This window comes from Panthera pardus, unplaced genomic scaffold (assembly GCF_024362965.1).
Source record: "Panthera pardus isolate Hobbes unplaced genomic scaffold, ASM2436296v1 HiC_scaffold_17, whole genome shotgun sequence".
Taxonomy (NCBI): domain Eukaryota; kingdom Metazoa; phylum Chordata; class Mammalia; order Carnivora; family Felidae; genus Panthera; species Panthera pardus.
Genome location: NW_026526732.1, coordinates 131621503 through 131644031, shown reverse-complemented (window position 1 = coordinate 131644031; position 22529 = coordinate 131621503). Strand labels below are relative to the sequence as shown.

Below are 22529 nucleotides of genomic sequence, written 5' to 3'. Positions count from 1 at the left end.
TGCTCTCCAGCATCTCTCTCTCTCTCTCTCTCTCTCTCTCTCTCTCTCTCTCTCTCTCTCTCTTTCTGTCTCTGATACACACACACACACACACACACACACACACACACACACACACAGAGGCTCTGGTTCATATACCTTTCTGACTTCTAAGGGCTATCCTAGGCCTTAAATCTCCTCAATCTCCTCCTTGTTCTCCCCCCCTCCCCTTCCCACCCATCTCTCTCCTCCCCATCCCTCCTCCCCATTCCCCCTTCTCCTTTTTTTTTTTTTTATTAAACTTTTTCTTTTGAGAAACATGCAGACTCACATGCAGTTTAAGAAACAACACAGAGACATCCCTTGTGTCCTTTTTGAGAATCCTTCAATGAAAAAATCTGGTCAAACTACGGTACAATATCACCGGATGTTGGCAATGATACAGAGAACATTTCCATCACCACAAGGGTTCCTGTTGCCCCTATAGCCACTCCCTACCTAAGCCCTGGCCAGCACTAATCTGTTCTCCATTTCTATAATTTGTCATTTCAAGAATGTTACATAAATTAAATCATGCAGCATGGAACTCTCTTGGGATTGGCTTTTTTCACTCGGCATAATTCTCTGGAATCTCACAGGCTGTTGGGTGTTCATTGCTTTTATTGCTGTGCATGACGCCATGGACCTTCATGTTTTACTTGGATACTTGCCTAGAGATGGAGAAAGGAAGGGACACAGGGCAGGAGGGCTTTCCCGCCACCTACTACCTACGTCCAGTTCGGAAGCCAGAGGTCTTCCGAGGGTGGGGAGGGGCACCCGCCTGGGCCATCCAGGCGGGGCCCGGACGAGGGCGGGGCCCAGCGTGGGGCGCGCGGGGCGGGGCGCCGGGAGAGGGCTGGGATGAGGGAGTGGCGGGCTCGGGGGAACTGCGGGGCCGGCTCCAGTCCACACGGTCCGGGCAGCACAGAGCGCAGCCGCGACTCTCCGCCCGGCGGGCGCGTGCGAGTGCGAGTGCGTGGCCCCGCGCAGCCGGAACCTGGGCGCGGAAGCCCAGAGCTTCGCTCCGGGAGGCGGAGGGCTGAGTCCTGCCGCTGCTTCTCCGAAGTCTGCGCTGCCCGCAGAGTGAGTTGCCTTCACTCGCCGGGGTGCGGGTGTTTGGGAGGGGCACTTTACAGGGTGCTGCTGTCGGCTTCGCAGGCCGTTCCTCGTTTCCACCCTGGGATCGTACGAACCTCTTCCTGAGCCCTACTGCATGATAGGTCCGTTTATAAATGCTTAGCAGAATCGTTTTATATAATCTCTCCTCTACTCGAGGAGGTCCGTGGTGTGATTACCTAAGGGTCCCAAATGAACAGGGTCAGTTTGGACGGGGGAGGGGGGAAGGTGCCATCATTTAGGCCAAAGGGGCGCCGCCTGGGGCTGTGCTGGCCGCAGGGAGCCCGCCTCTATTTTGGCTTGGCCTTTGCCAAGGGTTTCTTGGCAGTCTGTAGCAGAAACTATTAAAGTAATCTTTAACTTTTTGTTTTTCTGAGATTAGCCAGAGAAGTGCGTGAAGAAGAGTGTGTATGAAACAATACCTCGGCTAGCAGTGCTATTTATAGTTGGGGTGAGGGGAGGTAGGAGAAATTACTTAGGTGCCCAGGGAGAGAAATAATCACAAATAGGCATGCATACATAATGAAATGTTATGTAGCTGTTTAACAACCGGCGCTGGAGCCTGTCTAAATGGAAAGAGGCATGTAGGAAATACTAAGTTTAAAAAGAAACATGATAGTTATTTTACCAGCAAAATCGCCTTTGGAGGCGCCTGGATGGCTCAGTTGGTTAAGCTCCCCATTCTGGCTCAGGTCATGATCTCCTGGTTGGTGAGTTCCAGGGCTGGTAGTTGAAGCTGCTTCTGTCTCCATCTCTCTCTCTTTCTCTCTCAAAAATAAATAAACATTAAAAAAAAAGAATAGACTTTTAAAAAATGGGTTTATTTGGGAATTGCGGAGAATTGCAATCTGGGACAAGCAAGCTTAGGCAAAGTCATAGACAAGTCCCCAGAAGAAAGGGGAGGAAGGCTGGGAGAGCGCAGGTTGCCAAGGCTGTTAGAAACAGAAAGTCCATTGGCAGAAAGTGGGAGGTCCAAGAATACTGGCTTCTCATTGGCTGGGCTGTTGCGGGGGGGCAGGAGGAAACCTTTCTTCCTCCTGCTAGGGCAGTAGATACCTGTGCAAGGTTCATCGCTTCCTCTTAGGTCTGCAGTTGCCCCAGCCTTAGGTGTGAGGGCTACTCCTGCTGGCTTCCAACTGCCTTCTAAATGACGTTTGGTTTTATTAAACATCTCAAAAATCAAGTGAAAACATTATCAAATAGCTTCTGGGTGCTGATTAAAGTGAAATAATATACACAAAAAATATCAGAGGTGGGTATACCTAGTTTTATAACGTGTTAGCCTAAAAAAGAGCTAGTTATTTTACCAGCAAAATGACTTTATTCGGGAATAGCAGAGGAATTGCAATTTGGGACAGGCAAGCTGTGGCAAACCATAGGTCAGTCTGGAGAACAAAGGAGAGGCATGCTACTTTACAAAGACAAAGGAGGAAGTTGGGACGGGCTGCTTTTCCTCTATTGGAAGAAAGTGAAGAGTTCAGGATGGCGATGGTTTCTCATTGGCTGAATCGTAGCAGTTTCTCACTGGCTAGGCTGTTGCTCCCCAAAGAGAAAGAAAATCATTCTTCCTCCTGCTGGGTTGTAAAGAGAACTTCTTCCTGTCCAGGAATGTAAGCTGTGAGGGAAAGTTTGTGGGTGAGAGGCCCCTTTATAGGGTGTCCTGATTCCATTTTAGATGAGGTTTCCCTTTATTAATTTTCACAGACCACAGGGTTCCTTTTTCCACTTGGGTAAGTGCATCATTCCTAACAAAGGAGAATGCTACTGCTGTTGAGGGGGGTGTTAAGGGAGTTGAGTGAGCCGGGAGTAAAGAACACTGACTAGCTAGTAAAAAGTCTGGTTTTGAGTCTTTTCTGTAATTTGGGACAAGTTGCTTACTTCTTGGGCCTGTTTCTTAATCTGCACAAATAGGAGAATGGATGAGAGGAAGGTCACAAACAAGTTCCTCAAGTGGCTGGGCATGTGATGTAAATACATAAACTGGGCCAAGCAAAACAGCAGGGAATGGTGAGGCCTGGGGATACAGAAGAAGGGATGCCTTGCCATGGGCATTGAAATTAAAAGCATTTTATCCAGACCAAAATGAGATCTCAGCATAAGGTGTTCCCTGAGCTTACAGTGACACAGATGACCTTGTAAAAGGTACTCAGTTCCAGTCATTCTCCTGCTTAAGGTGCTCTGATGGCTTTCTGTTAGCCTTAGAGTACAATCCTTGCCCCTGGTCTACAGACCCTACCCCACCTCTTTGACCATGTCTCCAACTCTTCCTTTCTTTTTTTTTTTTAAACCACAGATGAACACTCCAGGCCATTTCCTACTTCAGGCCTTACACTTGCCATTTCCTCTGCCTGAACCTCTGATCTTTGCATGACTGAGTCCATATCACCATCCCTGTTCAGAGATACTTTCCTGGACCATCCTATCTAAAATAACAAATGTACCCCTGCCATTTTAACCACAAAAGTACTTTATCTTCTTATCGCTGTCACTTAGCATTATTATTAGTACTTACCACTATCTAGAATTTTATGGTTGCTTTCCTTGCCTGCTTCTTTTTTTTTTTTTTTAATGTTTGTTTATTTTTTGAGAGAGAGAGAGAGAGAGACAGATCATGAATGGGGGCAGGGCCGGGGAGCAGAGAGAGAGGGAGACAGAATCTAAAGTAGGCTCCAGGCTCTGAGCTTCAGCACAGAGCCTGATGTGGGGGGTTCAAATTCACAAACCACGAGATCATGACCTGAGCTGAAGTCGGATGCCTAACTGACTGAGCCACCAAGGTGCCTCTCCTTGCCTGCTTCCTTTGTGTGCCCAGCCCTCCCCCCCCCCCCAATAAAGTTCCATTCTCCTCACCTATGTTGTTCACAGCTGTAGCCTCAGCACCTAGTGCAGTACCTGGCCAGAGGGTAGGTCCAAGCTGAATGAATGCATACGTTGGAATTGTGTCCCATTCACTGCTATTAATGGAGAGTTAACTCCAACGGCTTAAACAGGATTCAGAGTTTGATCTCCCATGTCTGAAAATTGGCAATTCAGAACCATCTCGTGGCTCCAAGAAAGGATCTGGAATCCAGGTTCCTTTCCTGTTTTTCTGCTCTACCATCCTTAGTCTATAGCTTCTACCCCCATGTACCAAGATGGCTAATTGAGCCCTAGCTGTCATTCCACAGTCTAGCTCAGATGAAGGCCAATGGCAGGGGCAGAAATGGTACCTCCACCCTCCCCACCCCTGAGGCAGCCCCTTCAAGGATATGTCCTAAGAGCCACCCCTAATGGCTTCTGCTTCACCTCTTTCGCCACCCCTAAGTGGAAGACCGGGACATGTAGTCATTAGCTGGGCACATTGACACATGACTAAATTCAGGGACTGTTCTTAAAAAAACAAGAGGGGATGTTGGGTAGCCAAAGAGGCAGATTTCCAACTGTTCAGTCAGCAGTCAATTTAAGAAATGGCCAAGGATTAAACTTACCATTGAGTTTATGATGGTGTTTGGAGTTCCCACCCTCTGTCTGATCAGAGCTGTTTGCCCACTCTCCAGTTTAAGTGCCCTGCCTGCCCTCAACTCACCTCCAGCCACAATTATTTAAACTTCCTTTCCTTTCTGTCCCCAGGACACCCAACCTGGGGCAGAGTTCATCCCCCTGCAACCCACTTCCACTTCTTCACAGTGTTCTGCATATCTCAGCCCTTTACCTGGGGCTCCTGGACAGCTGAAGGTATGGTATGCAAGGGCCGGGAAGAAGCTAATTCAGGCTCTGCTCCAGATTCCAGTTGTAGCCATGGATAAACCTGATTTCTGTCTCTCTGTTCTTTTTGTTATACTATAAAGATGCACTGAGGGGCACCTACGTGGCTCAGTTGGTTAAACCTCTGACTCTTGATTTTGGCTCAGGTCGTGATCTCCGGGTTTCGTGAGATTGAGTCCTACACCAGGCTCCGTGCTGACAGTGCAGAGCCTGTTTAAGATTTTCTGTCTCCGGCTCTCTCTGCTCCTCCCCCACTCACGCTGTTTCTGCCTCCCTCAAAATAAATAAATAAACTTTAAAAAAAAGATGCACTGATATGTTAAAATTGTCATGTGGATACAGCACGTATCATACAGCATCTCCACACTGACCTTGACTCACAGGCTGTGGACTGTTTGTTTGTTTGTTTGTTCGTTTGTTTTTTGGGGGCAGAGGGAGTAGGTTTGTTGGAGATACCTTGTCTCTCCCAGAGTGAAGCCAGTTATTTCAGAGTTGGCTAGCCAGGAGTAGGATTCAGGTCTCTCTTGTGCCTTTGAGGCTCTCTGGGGAGAACTGACATTTTTCCAGAGTCTTATTCTGTGCTGGCCACCATGTGTGTGTACTGTCTGTCTGGCACTTTGCAGACCACGGTAGACATGGTAGCTGTGAATTTCTCACCTGTACTCCTGACCTTTGTCTGTTTAGCTGTGTTGATTATTTGTAGTAAGTGGAAATGTTGGAGAGGGGGAGGGAGGAAGGACACAGGGCCCGGCCTCCTGCTTCTTGTCATTCTCATTTTCTAGGACCTGTTCATTAGGGCTGCCTTCACGGAAGGTTCTGGGTCCTCTCAAAAAAAAAAAAAAAAAAGTACTGGTGTTGACACCCTGCATGATTTGTCCTCTGAGGCCTAAATCTCCAGGTGGCCCCCTGCTGAGAAGGCTTTTTTTTTTTTTTTTCCAGACACATTTGCATGTCCTTCATGAGGCCTGGAGTTGGTACATGGACCTCACCACTACCTCTCCCCATGTCCTTCAAGTGTTTGTTTTCTCTTCCAGATTGTCGGGGTCACTGAGAAGAGTGACTACAGCTGAAAGCCTGGGGCTTGCCACAGCGAATCCTTCTGTGCCCAGGATTAACAGCAGACCCTCCCTTTGGCAGTGGTCAGAGGGGAAGAATCCAACTTCTTAGAACATGGCAGGTGACTGTTAGTTATGGGGGAATTAAACATTTTTAAATACAAATTTTAATTAGAAATTGAATATGTATAAAAATCCAAACAAGACTGAAATGTATAAAACTTGTTTCATGTTTTAACATGAATCACTATTTGGAATTATCTTGTTTTGTATTTTCTTCCTCGTTTTACTGCCCATTTCAGCCCCACTAGAAGTGAGGGCCATGCTTATCTTGTTTACTCTGCTTCTAGCCTCTGGAATGATCCCCAGGCTGTAGTAGGCTCAATAAATACTTTTTTAAAAATGTATTTATTTAATTTGAGAGGGGGAAAGAGGGGGAGAGAGAGAATCCCAAGCAGGCTCCACACTGTCAGTGCAGAGCCTGACACGGGGCTTGAACTCATGATCTGTGAAATCATGACCTGAGCCAAAATCAAGAGTCAGACCCTTAACTTACTGAGCCATCTGGGACCCCTCAATAAATACTTCTTGAGTGAATGAGCCCCAGGAGTAACTGTGGTTTAAAATGCAATATGACCAGGGGCACCTAGGTGGCTTAGTTGGTTAAGTGTCTGACTCTTGATCTCAGCTCAGGTCATGATCTCAAAGTCCATGGGATTAAGCCCCATGGGATTCTCTCTTTCTCTCTCTCTCTCTGCCCCTCCCCTCCTCACTCTCTCTCTCTCTCTCTCCCAAAATAAATAAATAAGCACTAAAAAAAAGTAAAATAAAATTCAGTATGACTTAATTTTTACTTTTGTCCCTGCTCATCACACGCACACACACACACACCATTCTGCAACTTTTTTTCTGTCAACAGTATGACATACAAATCTTTTCAGAACGTAAAAATTTACCTTATTTTACATCTTATGGCATAGATTAGGGTTTCTTAACCTCAATACTACTGACATTTTAGGCAAATAATCCTTTGGTGTGGTGCTTTCCTGTGCTTTGTAGGATATTTAGCAGCAGTTTCAGTGTCTCTCTACTACATGCCAGCAGCACCTTCTTCCCTCGCTGTGATGACACAGAATGTCTCCAGACATGGCCAACTGTCCCCTGGGAGCCAAACCTGCCCCTACTTGAGAACAGCTGATGGAGATTATTTTGTTTGGATCCATTAGTAGAATTCCTGTGTAACAATAATGTTAACCATTAACCTAACTCATGGAATTCAACCTTTACACCCAGTTAAATGCCCCCAAACTGTCTGCTTCAAATAACATTTATATCTGCTCCTTAAGGGCCTAAACTGAAAAACTTAAATCAGGAGTTCAAACATTTTTGTCTTAGACATTACCAGGCCAAAGCTGTTTCCCAGAAGAAACCAGTACCTAATCTCACAGAATCTTCTGAATGAAGGAAATATTGCTTCAGAGGGTATTGGTATTAATGACACATCCAGGACCTTTAAGACCTGACTCTCCTTCGAACCTTTTTGTCATCAGTTTAGCCACCCAGAGCAGATTCCATATAGGCCTCGCCTCCCTCTGGGATTAGGGGTCCGATTTCCATACCTTGTTTACATGTCACATTTCAGTGGCCGTGGAGGAGAAAGAAGCAGAACTGTGTGTCAGTAGCTGATGCCAGCCCAGTAGGGTTAGCGTGAGAGGTTAGTTATGGTAGCTTTCTTCTTTTTTTTTTTTTTAATTTTTTTAATGTTTATTTATTTATTTTGAGAGAGAGAGAGAGAGAGACAGACAGAGAATCCCAAGCAGGCTCCTCACTGTCAGCACAGAGCCTGACTCAGGGCTTGCTCTCACGGATCATGACATCAATACCTGAGCTGAGATCAAGAGTTGGCACTCAACCCACTGAGCCACCCAGGTGCCCCCAGTTATGGTGGCTTTATTTTGATGTTGGAAAATAGGGCTAAAACCTCTTATAGAGGATAACCACAGTAGATTGGGCTTTTAAATTTGTGGTGTTATTTTTGAGGAATCATGACCCATTTTATATCTATGTATTAGCAAGCTCAAGCAATGACGTTAAAACTGGATTTTTTTAAAAAATGTTCATTATTTTAAAACTGTCATCCATTAAAAAAGGTTGGTATTTCTTAACTTCAGCCTGTATTGCACATATACATTTCGTTTTTGTCTTAGTCTTCATGGAATTTTGACAAAGAGGAATTGTTCTTCAAGAGAAACCCTTCTCCAATTTAGGCAAGAAAGTTCTCATTGTCTATGCGCACCAAGAACCCAGGTCTTTCAATGGATCCTTGAAGAAAGTGGCTGTGGATGAACTTGGCGCGCAGGGATGCACTGTCACCGTTTCTGACCTGTATGCCATGGACTTTGAGCCGAGGGCCACCAGGAAAGATATCACTGGTGAGTCAGGGGCTAAACGTTTTAACTTTCTTCTATTTTGTTAATTGAAAAAATGTTCTGAAAAAACTTACCATTGCCCATGATACCCAATTCTCAAGTCTAAAGAGTCCATGTGGCAGGTCTTCCCATCCCTGGCCCCGACCCACCTAGTTTCACTGCCCTCAAGGTCACCAGTGTACCCACTTTTCTCTGTATCCCTCCAGAGATGGTCTGTCCTGTATAAGGCAATTACGGGCATATTCTCCATTTTCTCATTGACTTGTCTATAAAATCTTTTGAATTAATTTTCCAGGTTCAAAAAGTAATCAGATGATATTTTCATTGAGATCCCAATCCAGTTACAGGTGAACTTTTATTTATCCAAGAGAATGGTGTGCCTTTTCATCTTCTTTTCCTCACATCTTCTTTTTCAACCCTACGGATCTCTATAAGTTTTCTTCATACAGACCTTGCACAGTTCTTGTTAGCTGGTTTTTGTTTCTCTGCATGAAGAAAGTGTGCCTCTCTGTGTGCCTCTGTGGTGTGTATCCAGCCACTACTAATTTTCTCGCTCTTTGTAGTAGATTTTATTCTCTGGAGCTTTCCCAATATACAGTCAAATCATGTGCAAATAATAATTTCACCTCTGTTTTTCTAGTAGTTAATATTAGAATATATTTGGCCTGTGCACATTTTATCATCTCTGTTTACCGTTATCAGAACCGCCCCAGTGTCTGCTATAGGTTCCACATACTGTGAGTGGCCAAAACCCTACCCGGAACCTGCCTGAGAGAACACAATCTCTTCACTAATAGCAGTTACCATCCTTGGGTTTCTTGTCAATACAAAACCTTATACAAAGGACACACCCAAAGTGTGCTTTTTAAATGAAAATCAAATACAAGTAGGTTAAAAGAGGAAACAAAGAACACTGAAATATTTCTGAATTACAAATCTGTTGGAGGACTGTGGGTTCAGTTTTCTTTCTGGTTCTTGTCCACACGGCCAGGGGTCTGTCTGCCGCTCTCCAAACTCCATGTGGTGGAGTGGTTCACACCTGGTCTCGTCATCCTACCTCTGCTGGCTGCTAAGACCTCTGTAGTGTTGAACGAGTCGCTCAGCCTCTCTAAAGTCTCAGTTTCCTCTCTGGTAGACTGGGAATTACACTTAATGGTTATTATAAAGATAGAAAAGGTAATGTGTGTAGAGCACACCACTTGATAGGTAGGAAGTCCTCAGTAAATGGTAAGCTACTGTTAATTCTGATTCATGCCTCCAATGAATCTTTTTGGCTGCCAGATTTCAACTGAAGGTGTAGATCAGAATAACTCCTCCTTCATGTTAGCTGTCACGGGCAGTGCTGTAAGTTCTAGCCCAAGGCCCTTCCTCGTACCCACTGCTGCTGCCCGACTGCCTGCTGCCCACCACACTTGTTCTTGAATCGCTGCTGCTACAGTGAGCTTTTCCAAACTGAATTTGGAGTATTTATTTATTTTCCCTGCTTAAATTGTATGGCCTCCCGTGTGCAGGAAAAAGTCAAGCTCCTTAGCCAGGCTTACAAGAGCTGACCTATCTCTCCATTCAGGTTACCTGCAGCCCTCCTGGCCTCTCACCCATTTCCCGAGAGGTGCTCCTGGTGGCCCTTTTCTGGGCTGGTGTGGTTTTTGGACACGCTGATTTCTCCCTGTCTTTTGCCCAGAGTGTCCTCTGTCTTCCCTCCAGTGCTCCAGACTGCCTGGTGAACTCCTATTCCATCTTCAAAGCCCTAAACCGGGCTCATTGACAATGCACCCAAGGAAAGCCAGCCACTGCTGTACTGAGTTAGACCACGTGCATCTTGATTATAAGATGTGAGGCTTATCCTACCACAGCTTTAGGCTAAGCCAGCTAACTGTTGTTCTGTGTGTTGATCATTTGGTTATTTATCTACTTCTCTTACTGGACTTTGAGTCCCCTGAAGGTAAGAACAGTAGCTTCCTCTCTTTTTATTTCCATAGCCTGGTCCCAGGGCCCAACGCCTATTGGAGTCTCCGTAAATGCCTGGTGACTTGCTTTGGGGAGTCCAGGTGGCAGTGATGCTGGTGGGATTGGCCAGGATGGGCTGTGGGTGCATACATGAGAGCAAGAACATATCACCTGTTCTTCTCCAGGTGCTGTCTCTAATCCTGAGTTCTTCAATTATGGGGTGGAAGCATATGAAGCCTGTAAAAAGGGGGCTCTGACCAGTGACATAATTGACGAGCAGAAAAAGGTTCAAGAAGCTGATCTAGTGATATTTCAGGTTTGTGTTTCGTCTAATTATTATAATGAATTAGAGTCCTTCTATGTACAAGCTCTTTCCAGGTATGGAGTTTCACACTCCTAGAAATGGTATTAATGTTTTTAGCACATTCACACACTTATTTATGTCTAATTGGGTAAGGACATTCATGTAGCCACTATTGGTCACTCAAAATCTCGACTCCCAAGTAAATAGTAATTTCCCGTTAGCCCGGTGGCCCAAGAAATGCCTGCATCATGCAGGTGGCGCTGCCTTCCTTCCCTTCTGATGCCCACCTTACACGTGCAGAGGCTGCGTGAAAACAAGATTTGTCTACATGAGTGTTTGTCAAGGTAGTTCAAGCCAAATGCAAGTCCTGCCTTAAACATCCTGATTATTAAGAGGAAAATCTTTTAGTTCCTTCCTGTCACTGGTTGCCTCACCCACCCACCTTCCATGTATTCACTCACAAACTGTCCCCAAGCCATGACTCACTGCAGACAGAGCCAGGACACTGCTTCTGTGGGCTCTCACTCATCAAGGCTGCTGCCCGCCACAGCCTGACAGGCATGCACTCGTGGAGCTCACCAAGAGCCTGGCAGCAAAATAAACCTGTGCTTTCCTGGAGCTGTTGGGTTGACAGAAATCCAAGTCCACTAGAAAGAAGGAATTTATTCTAAGGGCCCTGGTCATTCGGGTCTCCTGGAACTCAGGGACAGGCAGGCCAACTGGGCTTCAGGGGCGGTGAAACTGGGTGCTGGGACCCCTCTGGCCTTTCCCTCTGATTCTTATCTGCTGTTGTGTGCATGCCGCCTCTGTTCTCCTCTCTCACTGCACATCAGGACTGAGGTCTCTAGATCCAGAATCTCCAAGATGGATCTGATTGGCCCAAATTGTCTCTGTTAACCCTGCTTGAGGGCGAGGAGCAGGCGGGAGAACAAGACAACCATGTGAGGGTGAGGGGCAGGGATGTGATCAGTTTGCAGGTGAAACAGCATGTCCTGTATAAAAATCACCCTGCACATATGGGAGGAGGGGATGCTTTACCTGTCCCCTTCCGCCCTGCCCAGGCTGCCTCCATCCACCCCTTCCTGGCACCGTCCCTTCCTTTACTGGGCAACCTGGAGCTGCTAATCTGGTCAAAGTGCAAGATGTTCTTCCATCCTAATTGCATATGGCTGGGTCCCAGTGCCATATACTTCGGTTGCCATGTGCTTTAGCTTCCAGAGTAATAGCCTTGCCAGGACAGGAGGGCTCTATCACAACTGGCTGAGCAGTCTGGGCACATGGACTAGGCGGAACCATACTTGGCTCTCGCTCTTCTCTTCCTATCTCCCTGGAATCGGGTAACCACACAGAGCCCGTTTCCCCTCCCCCGTCTCCTCCACTCCTGTAGCTGGATAGCTAAAGCAGTCCAGAGCTTGTTCTTTCTGTACTGGTCTTTCTTTTTCCCTACTGCATCTCACAGCTCTTTTCCCTCTGCTTTTCCTCTTTCCTGATAGTTGGCCCAGAGGGTCTGCATTGTCATTCAACACTGAAAAAATTTCATTCATCACTACTGCTTAGTCATGATCTCAACTCCCCTTCACTCAGCATGGACTCTGTTCAGAGCACTGTAATGAGTCATTGAATCCTTCCCACAATGCTGTGAGCTAGTAACTTGTACTAGCCCTATTTGCCCATCAGGAAAAGGAGGCACAGAGAGATTAAGTAACATGTCAGCATCACACAGCAGTGGGCTATGGAGCTTAAATTTCAATGTCAACTCCTGTGTTAGACTTACAGCAAAAGTGCATGAAGCATGGGCTTCCTTCTGCCTTTGGTAACAGATTATTATCTGTGTTCATCTCCTTTCATTGATAATGATATTGGATATAGTGTTAGGGCTTCCATGAGGACCAGAGAGGACTTTAGGGACATCTTACCACCGGTGTGTAGAATCTAAGGATAAAGCTTTAATTTGTATCAAAATCCGAAGCTTCTCAGAACTTAACTCAGCGTGACTCCTAGAGGCAGCAATTCACCCCCAGCACATAAAGGGACAAACTCTTCTCCACACCCTCTTGTGCCCCCTGATTGGGTCGGTCACAGGACAGCTGCCACAGAGCCAGTGTCCATCAGCGCCCCAGTGCCTCCCCACCTGCCTAGGGACCAGCCCAAGGGTCTGTCCCTGGGGACACAGAGCCACCTGTTAACAGCAACCAGGACCCTTGTCAGCTCTGGCCTGCTCCACCCCACCATCATCCTGTCCACACTGGGTGCGTCAGAGTGAAAGGGAAGAAACACCCTGCCTGTGCTGCCCTCTTACTACACTCGCCTGCCCAGCCATCTGGGAAGAGGAAGACAGTGGGGTTCCTTCTGAAGCACCAAATATGAAGCCCGAGACTGCCCGAAGCATTCGTTTCTCCCCGTGTTGTGTCCCCAGTTCCCGCTGTACTGGTTCAGCATGCCAGCTATCCTGAAGGGCTGGATGGACAGGGTGCTGTGCCAGGGGTTTGCCTTCGACATCCCAGGATTCTATGATTCCGGTTTCCTCAAGGTATGTACTCCGGGATGAGGACCACTGTGTACTGCTGGGGGCGCGTCTCATCAGGTTCTATTTCTAGTTTGCTTTTTTGTAAATAAACACTGAGCACCAAGTATGTGCAAAACCCTATGTCCTGTACCTGGGTAAGAAAAGCGAAGTTTGTGAAGTCACAGGGCTTCGTCTAGTGAGGGGTACATGCGTGGCCAAGAAGGGCCTGGAATTAGTGTGGCGGGAGGGCTGGAGGACTGCATGGTGGTCAGCTCTGGCTCAGGAGAGGGCGTCTTCTCTGTGCTGCAGAGGTGAGCCATGACCTCACACCAGTTCACCTCTCTGAGCTTCACATTCGTACCACGAAAAACAAGATGATGTAACACCCGTGTTACAGGGTGAGGATTGCATGGAACCTGGTAGATGCGCAGTGCACGGTAGCTATGAATTTCATACTAAATAATTTACTGAAATTAACGATGTTTTAAATTCTAAAAGCCTCAGAAGATGCTTTTATAAGTGTTTATAAAGAAAACATTGAGTCACAAAGATTCATCTTAGTTGGAAATAGTGCACCATTTAGTGAATGGTCCTGTAGGTCAGGGACCTCTATGTCAGGGTCCGGTGTGCCAGGATCCCTTGTGTCAGGGCCCCAAGTGTCAGGGTCCTGTGTGTCAGGGACCTCACTCGCCCTCACAGCAGCCCCTGATGTTGGCAGGTGGGCCTTACCCACCTCCCACACGGTGACCCAGGCCTGCTCTCTACCAGAAGTCAGGTCATATCCAAGCCCTGTGTCCATGTGGTCCACTCCATCCCTGTTGGACATGGTTGCCACTTGTGGCTGGGCTTGGCAGATGAGAATGTTATCATTTGTCCATCCCTGCAGGGAACTGACCTCAGGCTTTTCCTCCCAGTGGTTATGAACCTTGGTGCTGGGGTCACATTTGTCTCCTCTGGAGGCCACACAAATGCATTTGCTTTCTCTTCCACAGAATAAGTTGGCCCTCCTTTCATTAACCACGGGGGGCACAGCCGAGATGTACATGAAAACCGGAGTCAGCGGAGATTATCGATACTTCCTGTGGCCCCTCCAGGTACCTGCTGCACCCCCACTCCCCTCCGCTCCCCCTACAACTCCCCCAGATGTAGAATAAGATGTGATGTAAGCCTGAAACCCGGACCATTTTATCTACCACCTGAATACAAGAAGTTACAACATTTTGCCCTTTTCAGTTTCTTACTTAGCACTGAAAAAGTTGGCCTGTGGGGAAAACACATAATGATAGCCTTTGATACTGTTGGGTAGAAGCTAAGCCAGAACTGGTTAGCTCATGTCTGCTCTATGGTAAATAGAACTGCCCCAAGGTGGCCCTGTGTGTGTGCGGAGCACCGGATGGTGGGGGTGGGTAGCTGTCCACACTGACTGGCAGTGCATTGTGAAGGGGGCATCAACCTTGAACCCAGGCAAGAGGTGCCCCAGGGCCAGCATTCCAAACAGCCTCACACCCACCACAGGTGATGGGTCCATGAAACCGGGGGCTGTGCCCTATCCCCAGAGCCACACCCTTCTCCAGGTTTCCAGGACTCTGGGCCTGCCCTCCCAGGTAGACATCATCCTGCCTCCGCACACCCCTGGGCAATCTGTGAAGGGGAAGGCAGGGGGCAAAGCATAAGCAGATGAGGCACAGAGCTGGGGTGAGGAGGAAGAGAGCAGGCTCTGGGTCAGGTGGCTACATCCTGGCTCTGAGCTCCCAGGAGACTGAGAAACCTAGATGCAAACCATTCTTCCAGGATGTTATGAAGGGACCTTTGTCTCTTTGTCCAGGGAGGAGGAGATCACATATTCAGCAGTTTGCAAGCTTACTTTAAAAATGTAGACAGGCGTGTAGGCCCCTCATCCCCTGACCTACCCCTGATAGGGCAAGTCTGGACAAAGGTAGGGTTTTAAGGGAAGGAATGCAGAGGGGGGAGAGTGATATTTCTAGAAAAAAGTTGTCTTCTTTGAAAGACAGGATAGTGATTCCATTTAGTGATGCTTTGCTGAAGAAAGAGAGAACTTAAGGCCTAAACTCTAATCCACAGGTCAACTGGTCTCTTAGAGGTTATTAGCCAAGCTTAAATTCTTCTTGTTTTTAAAAAATCTTTGTATATGCTTTCTCAGTTTTCAAAAGTACATATTATGAAAAAAAAGATGAGACTATAAAATATAAAACAGAACATCCTCTTAATCCGCCTCTTAAAAATAATTTCTTTTAATAATTTGATGTATTTCTTTATGGCCCATACATATTTTTATATGTATGCTTTTTATTGTTAGGGTTATCATGCTTATGTTTTTTACATAAATGGTATACTACAAATACTGCTACAAATTTCTCATTTTTATTTAACACATATCTCGAGCAACCATCCATGATTATACACTATAGCTAGAATAATGTCACATCATTCTAGAATAATCCATTGTATGACTATACCGTAATTTGCCTAATCAATCAAAACCATAAAGTTTACTATCGGAGTCAGAAGCAAAGATTACAGATTAACCTCAATTAGGATTTGAAACTTCCAACCATCCACCAAAGTTCTTCACATCACTTGTAAAGGCCCACGTTGTAAGGTTATAGGGCAGCTCAGTTGTTTTCGGCTACCTGATAGTATTAAGTTGTTCTAATATTTTTTGAAGGCTTGTTTCAGGCCATCAACCCCCCACCTCCCACCCCGCCTTTGATTATTTAACTGAATGATACGTAAAGGGTGTCTTCTAATCACTTCCTTGCTTTCTTTGTGGCTGTAGCATGGTGCCTTGCACTTCTGTGGATTTAAAGTCCTTGCCCCTCAGATCAGTTTTGCTCCCGAGATTGCATCAGAAGAAGAGAGAAAGGCGATGGTGGCCTCCTGGGCCCAGAGGCTGAAAACCATCTGGGAGGAAGAGCCCATTGACTGCACGCCTCCGTGGTACTTCGGGCAGTAATGCTTCGTGCCACGTCCACATCACAGGAACAGCACACGGGGAGCTGCAGGCATATGCACAGGGAGCAGGGTCCTGTAATAAAACAAGGTCACAACCAAGCGAACTGGATGTATTGAAAGACGGGCAGGACCGAGTGTCGTAGCCAGATCTAGCATTTCAGCCATCAGCAGGCTGTACTTGGGGGTGCTCTCATGGATGACATTATTCACCCAGGCTTGCTTTTCTTTGCCAGTAGCTTTCCATCTCCCTGTTTTCAACCTTCATGGGTATCCTTGTGTTCAAACAGTTCTCCTGGAATGGCATAGTTTTTTTTTTTTTTAATTTCATAACTCAACTTGGAAATTTCTATTTTTTCATACGAAAGTTTAATCTTTCATAGCTAGTGTTTTAGTGCTGCGTTTGGACTTATTTCTTCCTTTTTTTTTTTTCTTTTTACTTGCATGCATGATGGCTATGAAGTTTTCACTGAACAGCTGTTTCACATGCATTTAAAATCATTGAGTGCAGGTTACAATGAAAATCTCCAAGGAGCGCTCCTGGGTGACTCAGTCAGTTAAGCGTCGGACTCTTGATTACGGCTCAAGTCATGATCTCATGGTTTGTGGGATTGAGCCCCAAGTTGGGCTCTGCACTGGCAGTGTGGAGCCTGCTTGGGATCCTCTCTCTCTCTCTGCCCCTCTCTTGTTCTCTCTCTCTCTCTCTTTCTGTCTAAATAAACTTAAAGGAAAAAAAAAAGAAAATCTCCAGGTGTCACTCTGAGCGCCCTACCCCTGTGCACGTGTTATGTAACACTACTAGTGATTACCCTGAAGCGTAGGCACATGTAGCTGGAGGGGTCTCCCTAAAAGCAAGTTGAAGAGATTAAATCTCTTCCTCACTTCTGAGGACCGAGCTACTGCCTATGCACAGGGGCCCTCCCTCCTTAGCGTCCCCAGTCCCACCCACAGTCCCCACATCAGACTCCCCACACCACTCCTCACCGGACTCTCCTCATCACACTCCTTGTTGGCACCCTCATCTCTGAGCAGCCTGTCACCTGCTCCACCTCTTTCTTCCTCAGCATCTTCAGACCCTTTTCCATCTGCATTTTCTTCTTCTTGTTTCCGTCTGGTCCATCATCAACCAAATTCTCCGTGTGTGTCTCCTTTCCATCTGAATCTTCACACACAGCCTTCCCCACCAACCACTCAGAGCCGCCATCCCCAGATTCTCATTTCTCAGGATGGTTCCTTCCTAACTCCTTCTCAACACCATTTTCTGCTCGTTATTTCTTGGAGTCTTCCTCAAAGCCCTTTTCAGAGCAATCTTCAGATTCTCTTTCCAAGACGTCTTCCTCTTCAGTTTGCTTTTCAGGGTTGCCTGCAGACTTTTTTGTTTTTTCTCTTCAGAGTCTTTTTTGAAGGTCTTCTTTCAAAACTGTTCTCTTCAGACTTCTGGAACTGCCTTCTGCAGACATTTTGGGGGCCATGTTTTTTAGCATCTTTTTCGGAAGCATCTTCAAAATCTCTCCCATCTTCCCATTTTTCGAATATCTTTCCATGGATAGATTCTTCAAATGCCATGTTAGTTGTGGCTTCTTGAGCATTCATCTTGGATGTGCTAGGGTGCTCTGGAAAAGCCTTACCTTAGAAGGCCTTGCTTTTTGAAGCAAAGGTAGTATTTGAACATTGAACACCTCTGTAGGCCTCAGGATATGGAAGGAAGACTTCCACAAAGCTGTTCTGCTCTTACACTTGGGGTCTTCTCAGCCTGGTCATCTATACCCCCACCCCATGTCTGTATAGGAATCCCATGGGTCTTCTCACCCTGGCCATCTGTAGCCCCATCCCATGTTTAGACGGGTCCTGTGACCATCACACCACCTTCCATCGAAGGTTTGAGTACAAAGATAGCTTCCTCAAAGACACCGAGGTTATGCCATCTGGTGTCTTTTAAAGAGAAGGCGATTCCTGATTGACCCAAGCTTTGAACACTCTCAAAGGTTTTCTCTGACCCTGATCAGCACCAATGGACCATCCTCAAAATCCATAGGATGAAACACTTTGGTGATGACCATTCCCTCATGGGGCACTAAACTAAGGATGTTCCAGCAGTCCAGGTGCTTTTATTCTAGAACCAGATCCTTCCTGTGGGGCTTGCACCTCTTCCTTTCTGATGCCTCATATTCCCCTCCAGTTGAAACTTAGCTACCTCAGTATGTGATTTCTAGCTTCTAATTTCATCTTCATGCAAAAGCATTATTGCACAATCCAGATTCCCTCTTCAAATAACTGCAAAGCCCATCTGCTTTAAGATTTCCTTGTTATCTTTGTAAAACTTGACCATAAAGTCTCTCTGAAGATCTCAGAATCATGCCAAGTCAGAAGTTGTATAAATGCCTCCACCATAATGTCTGTAGGCAAACCAGTTGCATTTATATTTATAGCTCTGTCTTCCACATGAAGGCTTTCTTTTTTCTCTCCTTTTTGAGATTGGTGGATTGGGGGTGTTTCTCTGCAGAGGTTTTTTTAGCATTGGTGACAGATTTGCCATCACTGAGAAACCGTCATTAGCCTGATATGCAGGCATGAAGTCTCCAGTGATCTTAAACCAAGCCTTCTTGCCTGCAAGGATGTCAGCCAGCTGCTCCTCGAAAGGCTGGGTTTCTCCACTGGAATTCTTGGTGTCTCTGTATAGTTCTCGAATTTGCAGTTGCTCATTTGCAGATTCCTCATCCAAGCACAGCTGACCCTTGAACAACACAGGTTTGAACTGCACAGTTCCTCTTACATGTGGATTTTGTTCAGTAAATATACTGGAAAAATTTTTGGAGATTTACAACAATTTGAAAAAACTCACAGATGAACTGTGTAGCCTAGACCTGCTGAAAAAAAATTTTTTGAAGTGATACCTTATTGTTTATTCTTTCTTTTTATTTTAAAATTTATATCCAAGTTAGTTAACATATAGTGCAACAATGATTTCAGGAGTAGATTCCTTAATGCCCCTTACCCATTTAGCCAATTCCCCCCTCCCATAACCCTTCCAGCAACCCTCTGTTCTCTATATTTCAGTCTCTTATGTTGTTTTTAAATTTTTGTGTTTAGTGTTACTTATTTTTGAGAGAGACAGAGACAGAGTGTGAGTGGGGGAGGGACAGAGAGAGAGGGAGACACAGAATCCGAAGCAGGCTCAGGCTCTGAGCTGATAGCAGGGCTCGAACCCATGAACCATGAGGTGGTGACCTGAACCGAAGTCAGATGCTTAACCAACTGAGCCACCCAGGTGCCCCTAGAGTCTCTTATGTTTTGTCCCCTTCCCTGTTTTTATATTATTTTTGCTTCCCTTCCCTTATGTTCATCTGTTTTGTATCTTAAATTCTTCACAGGAGTGAAGTCATAGGATACTTGTCTTTCTCTGACTAATTTCGCTTAGCATAATACCCTCTATTCCATTCACATAGTAGCAAATGGCAAGATTTCGTTCTTTTGATTGCTGCATAATACTCCATTGTATATATATACCACATCTTCTTTATCCATTCATCCGTTGATGGACTTTTGGGCTCTTTCCATACTTTGGCTATTAGACATACTGAAAATTTTAATAAAAATGTATTATTGTAAGAATGTAGTAAATACAGACAGAAAATGTGTGTTAATAGACTATATTTCTGGTCAACAGTAGCCCATTATAGTTAAGTTTGGGGGGTCAGGAGTTACACGCAGATTTTTGGCTCCCTGGGGGTGGTGGCTGGTGCCCTAACCCCTGCATTGTTCAGCTGTACTTGCTGCCCATGTGTCCCGCCTAGATTGGGAGCAGCTCTAGACGAGCAAGGAGGGGCTGGCTTACTCCGCCCGGACTCAGTGTCGCCAGTTAAGGTCCGAGGCCTGGCATCATTTTTGTATTTTCACTGTGCCTGGCTTTCTTTCGTGGTGCTATTTCCCAGTCAGACTCTGCCTCCAGAATCCCTCAAAAGTTTCTGATGCTTGGAGAATTCTACTTGATTGTCTTCCAGGCACCTCCAATTCAACAGTAATCAAGTCTCCTTCCCACACCCCCTCTACCACCTCTTACTTCAGTAAGTGGCAGGAACATTCCTCCAATGCTTGGGGCCCAAACCTGGGCCTCACCTGGGCTCCCACTCAATCAAGCTTCATGTCTTGCTGACTCCAGCTTCTACCTATATTTCATTTGCCCAGTATTTCCATCCATGATTCTACCATGCTCATCCAGGATGCTGCTTTTTCTTGCCTGGATTATTGCAACAACCACCTAGATAATTTTCCCTTATTCATGTTTGTCCCTTAGAACCCATTTTCTACAAATGCTTAGAACATTCTTTTAGTACACACACACACACACACACACACACACACACACACACACAGCTTGTGCCACTCTTGAGGCCTATTAATCCCTCAAGGGCTTCTCATGGCTCTCAGAAAACATTCAGAATCCTTGAGCTAGTCTATGAATACAGTATGTGACCCTGTCTCCTTTCCAGGCACTCTGGCTACTCTGTGTCTCCATCCCAGCCATACCTGACTTCTTACTCCCACCAAGAGCCCATCTCCATCTTATGACACAGGCTGCTCCCTCTGACAGGAATGCTCCCCCATCTTGTCACCCAGGCCACCTCCTGTGTCACTTGATTAAGGAAACCCACCACAACCTCTTGCATGGAGTTGGATATCCTGTCTGATACCCTGTACTTCTGGCTTAAAAAAAAAAAATCTCTGTGGTGTTTTGTTTACTCGGGAAACACATGAGGATATTTTCACATACACGTCAAACACAGGGACCATCTGATTAACGTTTGTGTCCATCACTAGGCTGTTGGCTCCATGAAAGCATGGATGGGACCAGTCTTGTTTAAGCTGCGTCAGTATGGGGAGCCCCCATCCCAGGAGGTATTCCCTAAGTATTTGTCAGAGGAACAAGGTCTGTACTGCACCCACTGGGGGCCCCAGGCTTGGTCACAAGCAGCAGTTTGGCTCTCTGCAAGGCTGTGGTTTCCCTGTGCTAAGAGTATATCCCTGTGCACGCCAGGTGGACAGAAAGTGTGGACACGTGACTGGACCTTATTGCTCACTTCCTGGTTTCTCTCCTGGTCCCGTGCTTGCTGAAACTGGCCCCTGGCACTTGATGGGGGCTGTAGTTTGGGGACAAGAGGCAGCCCACGGAGAAATTCCCTGAACAGCTGTCTTCCTTCTTTTCACGGATCCCTCTGAGATCCATTTAGGCAGCATGAACTCTGCTCCTCCTCCCTCCTGCCCAGCGGACTGCAGCTGCCACAAGTGTGACAGGTGGACAGGAAGCACAGCCGCCTTTGGAGCCTCATCCTGCAGTCCGTGTGGGGTTGCTGGGCCCCCTCAAGGCAGGAAGCAGGTGCCACATCGTGTGGTCTATGAAGTCACCAACTCTTAAATGTCACAGGGGTGGAGTGTCTGACCAGCCAGGGGATGCTGCCTCTTCCCACAAGGGAGTTAGAGGACCGAAGTTAAAGGGGATGACTCCTCACCATTTCCCGAGTTCCTGAAGCCCAACTTCCATGAGAAAACTTGGGTTTCCTGTATGCCAAAGATGTTAATTCTGCCTTCCAACCAAAGTTGTTTGTACTTCAAGGGCTAGGACCTTATTATAGCTCAGTGTAGCTCCCATAGCACCGAGTACCCTTGTACATTGCTGAGATTTAAAATCTCATTGCCAAGGGGCTCCTGGGTGGCTCAGTCGGTTAAGCATCTGACTTCGGCTCAGGTCATGAACTTACAGTTCATGGGTCTGAGCCCTTCATTGGCCTCTGTTCTGACAGCTCAGAGCCCGGAGCCTGCTTCGGATTCTGTGTCTCCCTCTCTCTCTGCCCTTCTCGGCCCACCCCCCCAAATAAACATTAAAAATAATTAAGATCTCATTGCTGAAAAACTTAAAATGAAAACAGCATTGGCAGGGCTGCAGGAGTTGCTGTCAACAGAAAAAAAAAATAATAATAACCGCAGTCACATGTAAGGCAATGACAACATTTTTCTTAGGAGCATGAAGCCTATTTTGGATTCAGAAAGTTCTCTTTGGTTATGTAGTTAGGTCCCGCACCTAGTTTGGGTGGAGGTTAGTAAAGACGAAAGAAACTTACGTTGCTCAATGTAAGAAAAGTCTCAGGATATTCAGGGTAGTTCCTGGCAGCTGGAGAGTGTAGGAGAGGGAAACAGGCACAGGTCTCAAGAGCGGGCATGGGCCCCAGGATACCGTGGCAAGATGGGGAGGTAGGAAAGAGATGGCTTATGAGCATTCAGTTTGGGGAAGACACAGGAACCGTGGGTCAGCCCAGCCAATCCCAGTCAGCCTTCCAGCTATCTGATGTGTGCTCCAGATATTTTGTTTTGCCCTTAAAGGAAAGTGCTACTCCAGGCAAGACTAGAGGGCTTGAGATCACTAGGATTGCAACAGCACCAGGACA

At 46.4% G+C, this 22529-nt stretch overlaps 2 protein-coding genes and 1 pseudogene across 2 annotated transcripts in view; 1 reads left to right on the top strand and 2 right to left on the bottom strand.

Moving 5' to 3' along the window:
- SERPINB6 (serpin family B member 6) overlaps positions 1 to 22229 on the bottom strand; it is an 82321-nt gene extending 60092 nt beyond the window's left edge. Inside the window, exon 1 of the mRNA XM_053904943.1 lies at positions 22206 to 22229. The gene's annotated coding sequence lies outside the window, so the exon portion shown is untranslated. The remainder of the gene's footprint in view (positions 1 to 22205) is intronic.
- Positions 898 to 16191, top strand: NQO2 (N-ribosyldihydronicotinamide:quinone reductase 2). Its single transcript, XM_019419896.2, has 7 exons — positions 898 to 1101; positions 5913 to 6055; positions 8201 to 8365; positions 10495 to 10625; positions 13030 to 13143; positions 14112 to 14213; positions 15917 to 16191. Exons 2-7 carry the CDS (start codon positions 6049 to 6051, stop codon positions 16091 to 16093), a joined length of 696 nt encoding a protein of 231 aa, XP_019275441.1. The 5' UTR covers positions 898 to 1101; positions 5913 to 6048; the 3' UTR covers positions 16094 to 16191.
- On the bottom strand, positions 17733 to 18907 carry LOC109249398 (HIV Tat-specific factor 1 homolog; annotated as a pseudogene).
- Positions 22230 to 22529: the final 300 nt, after the last annotated feature.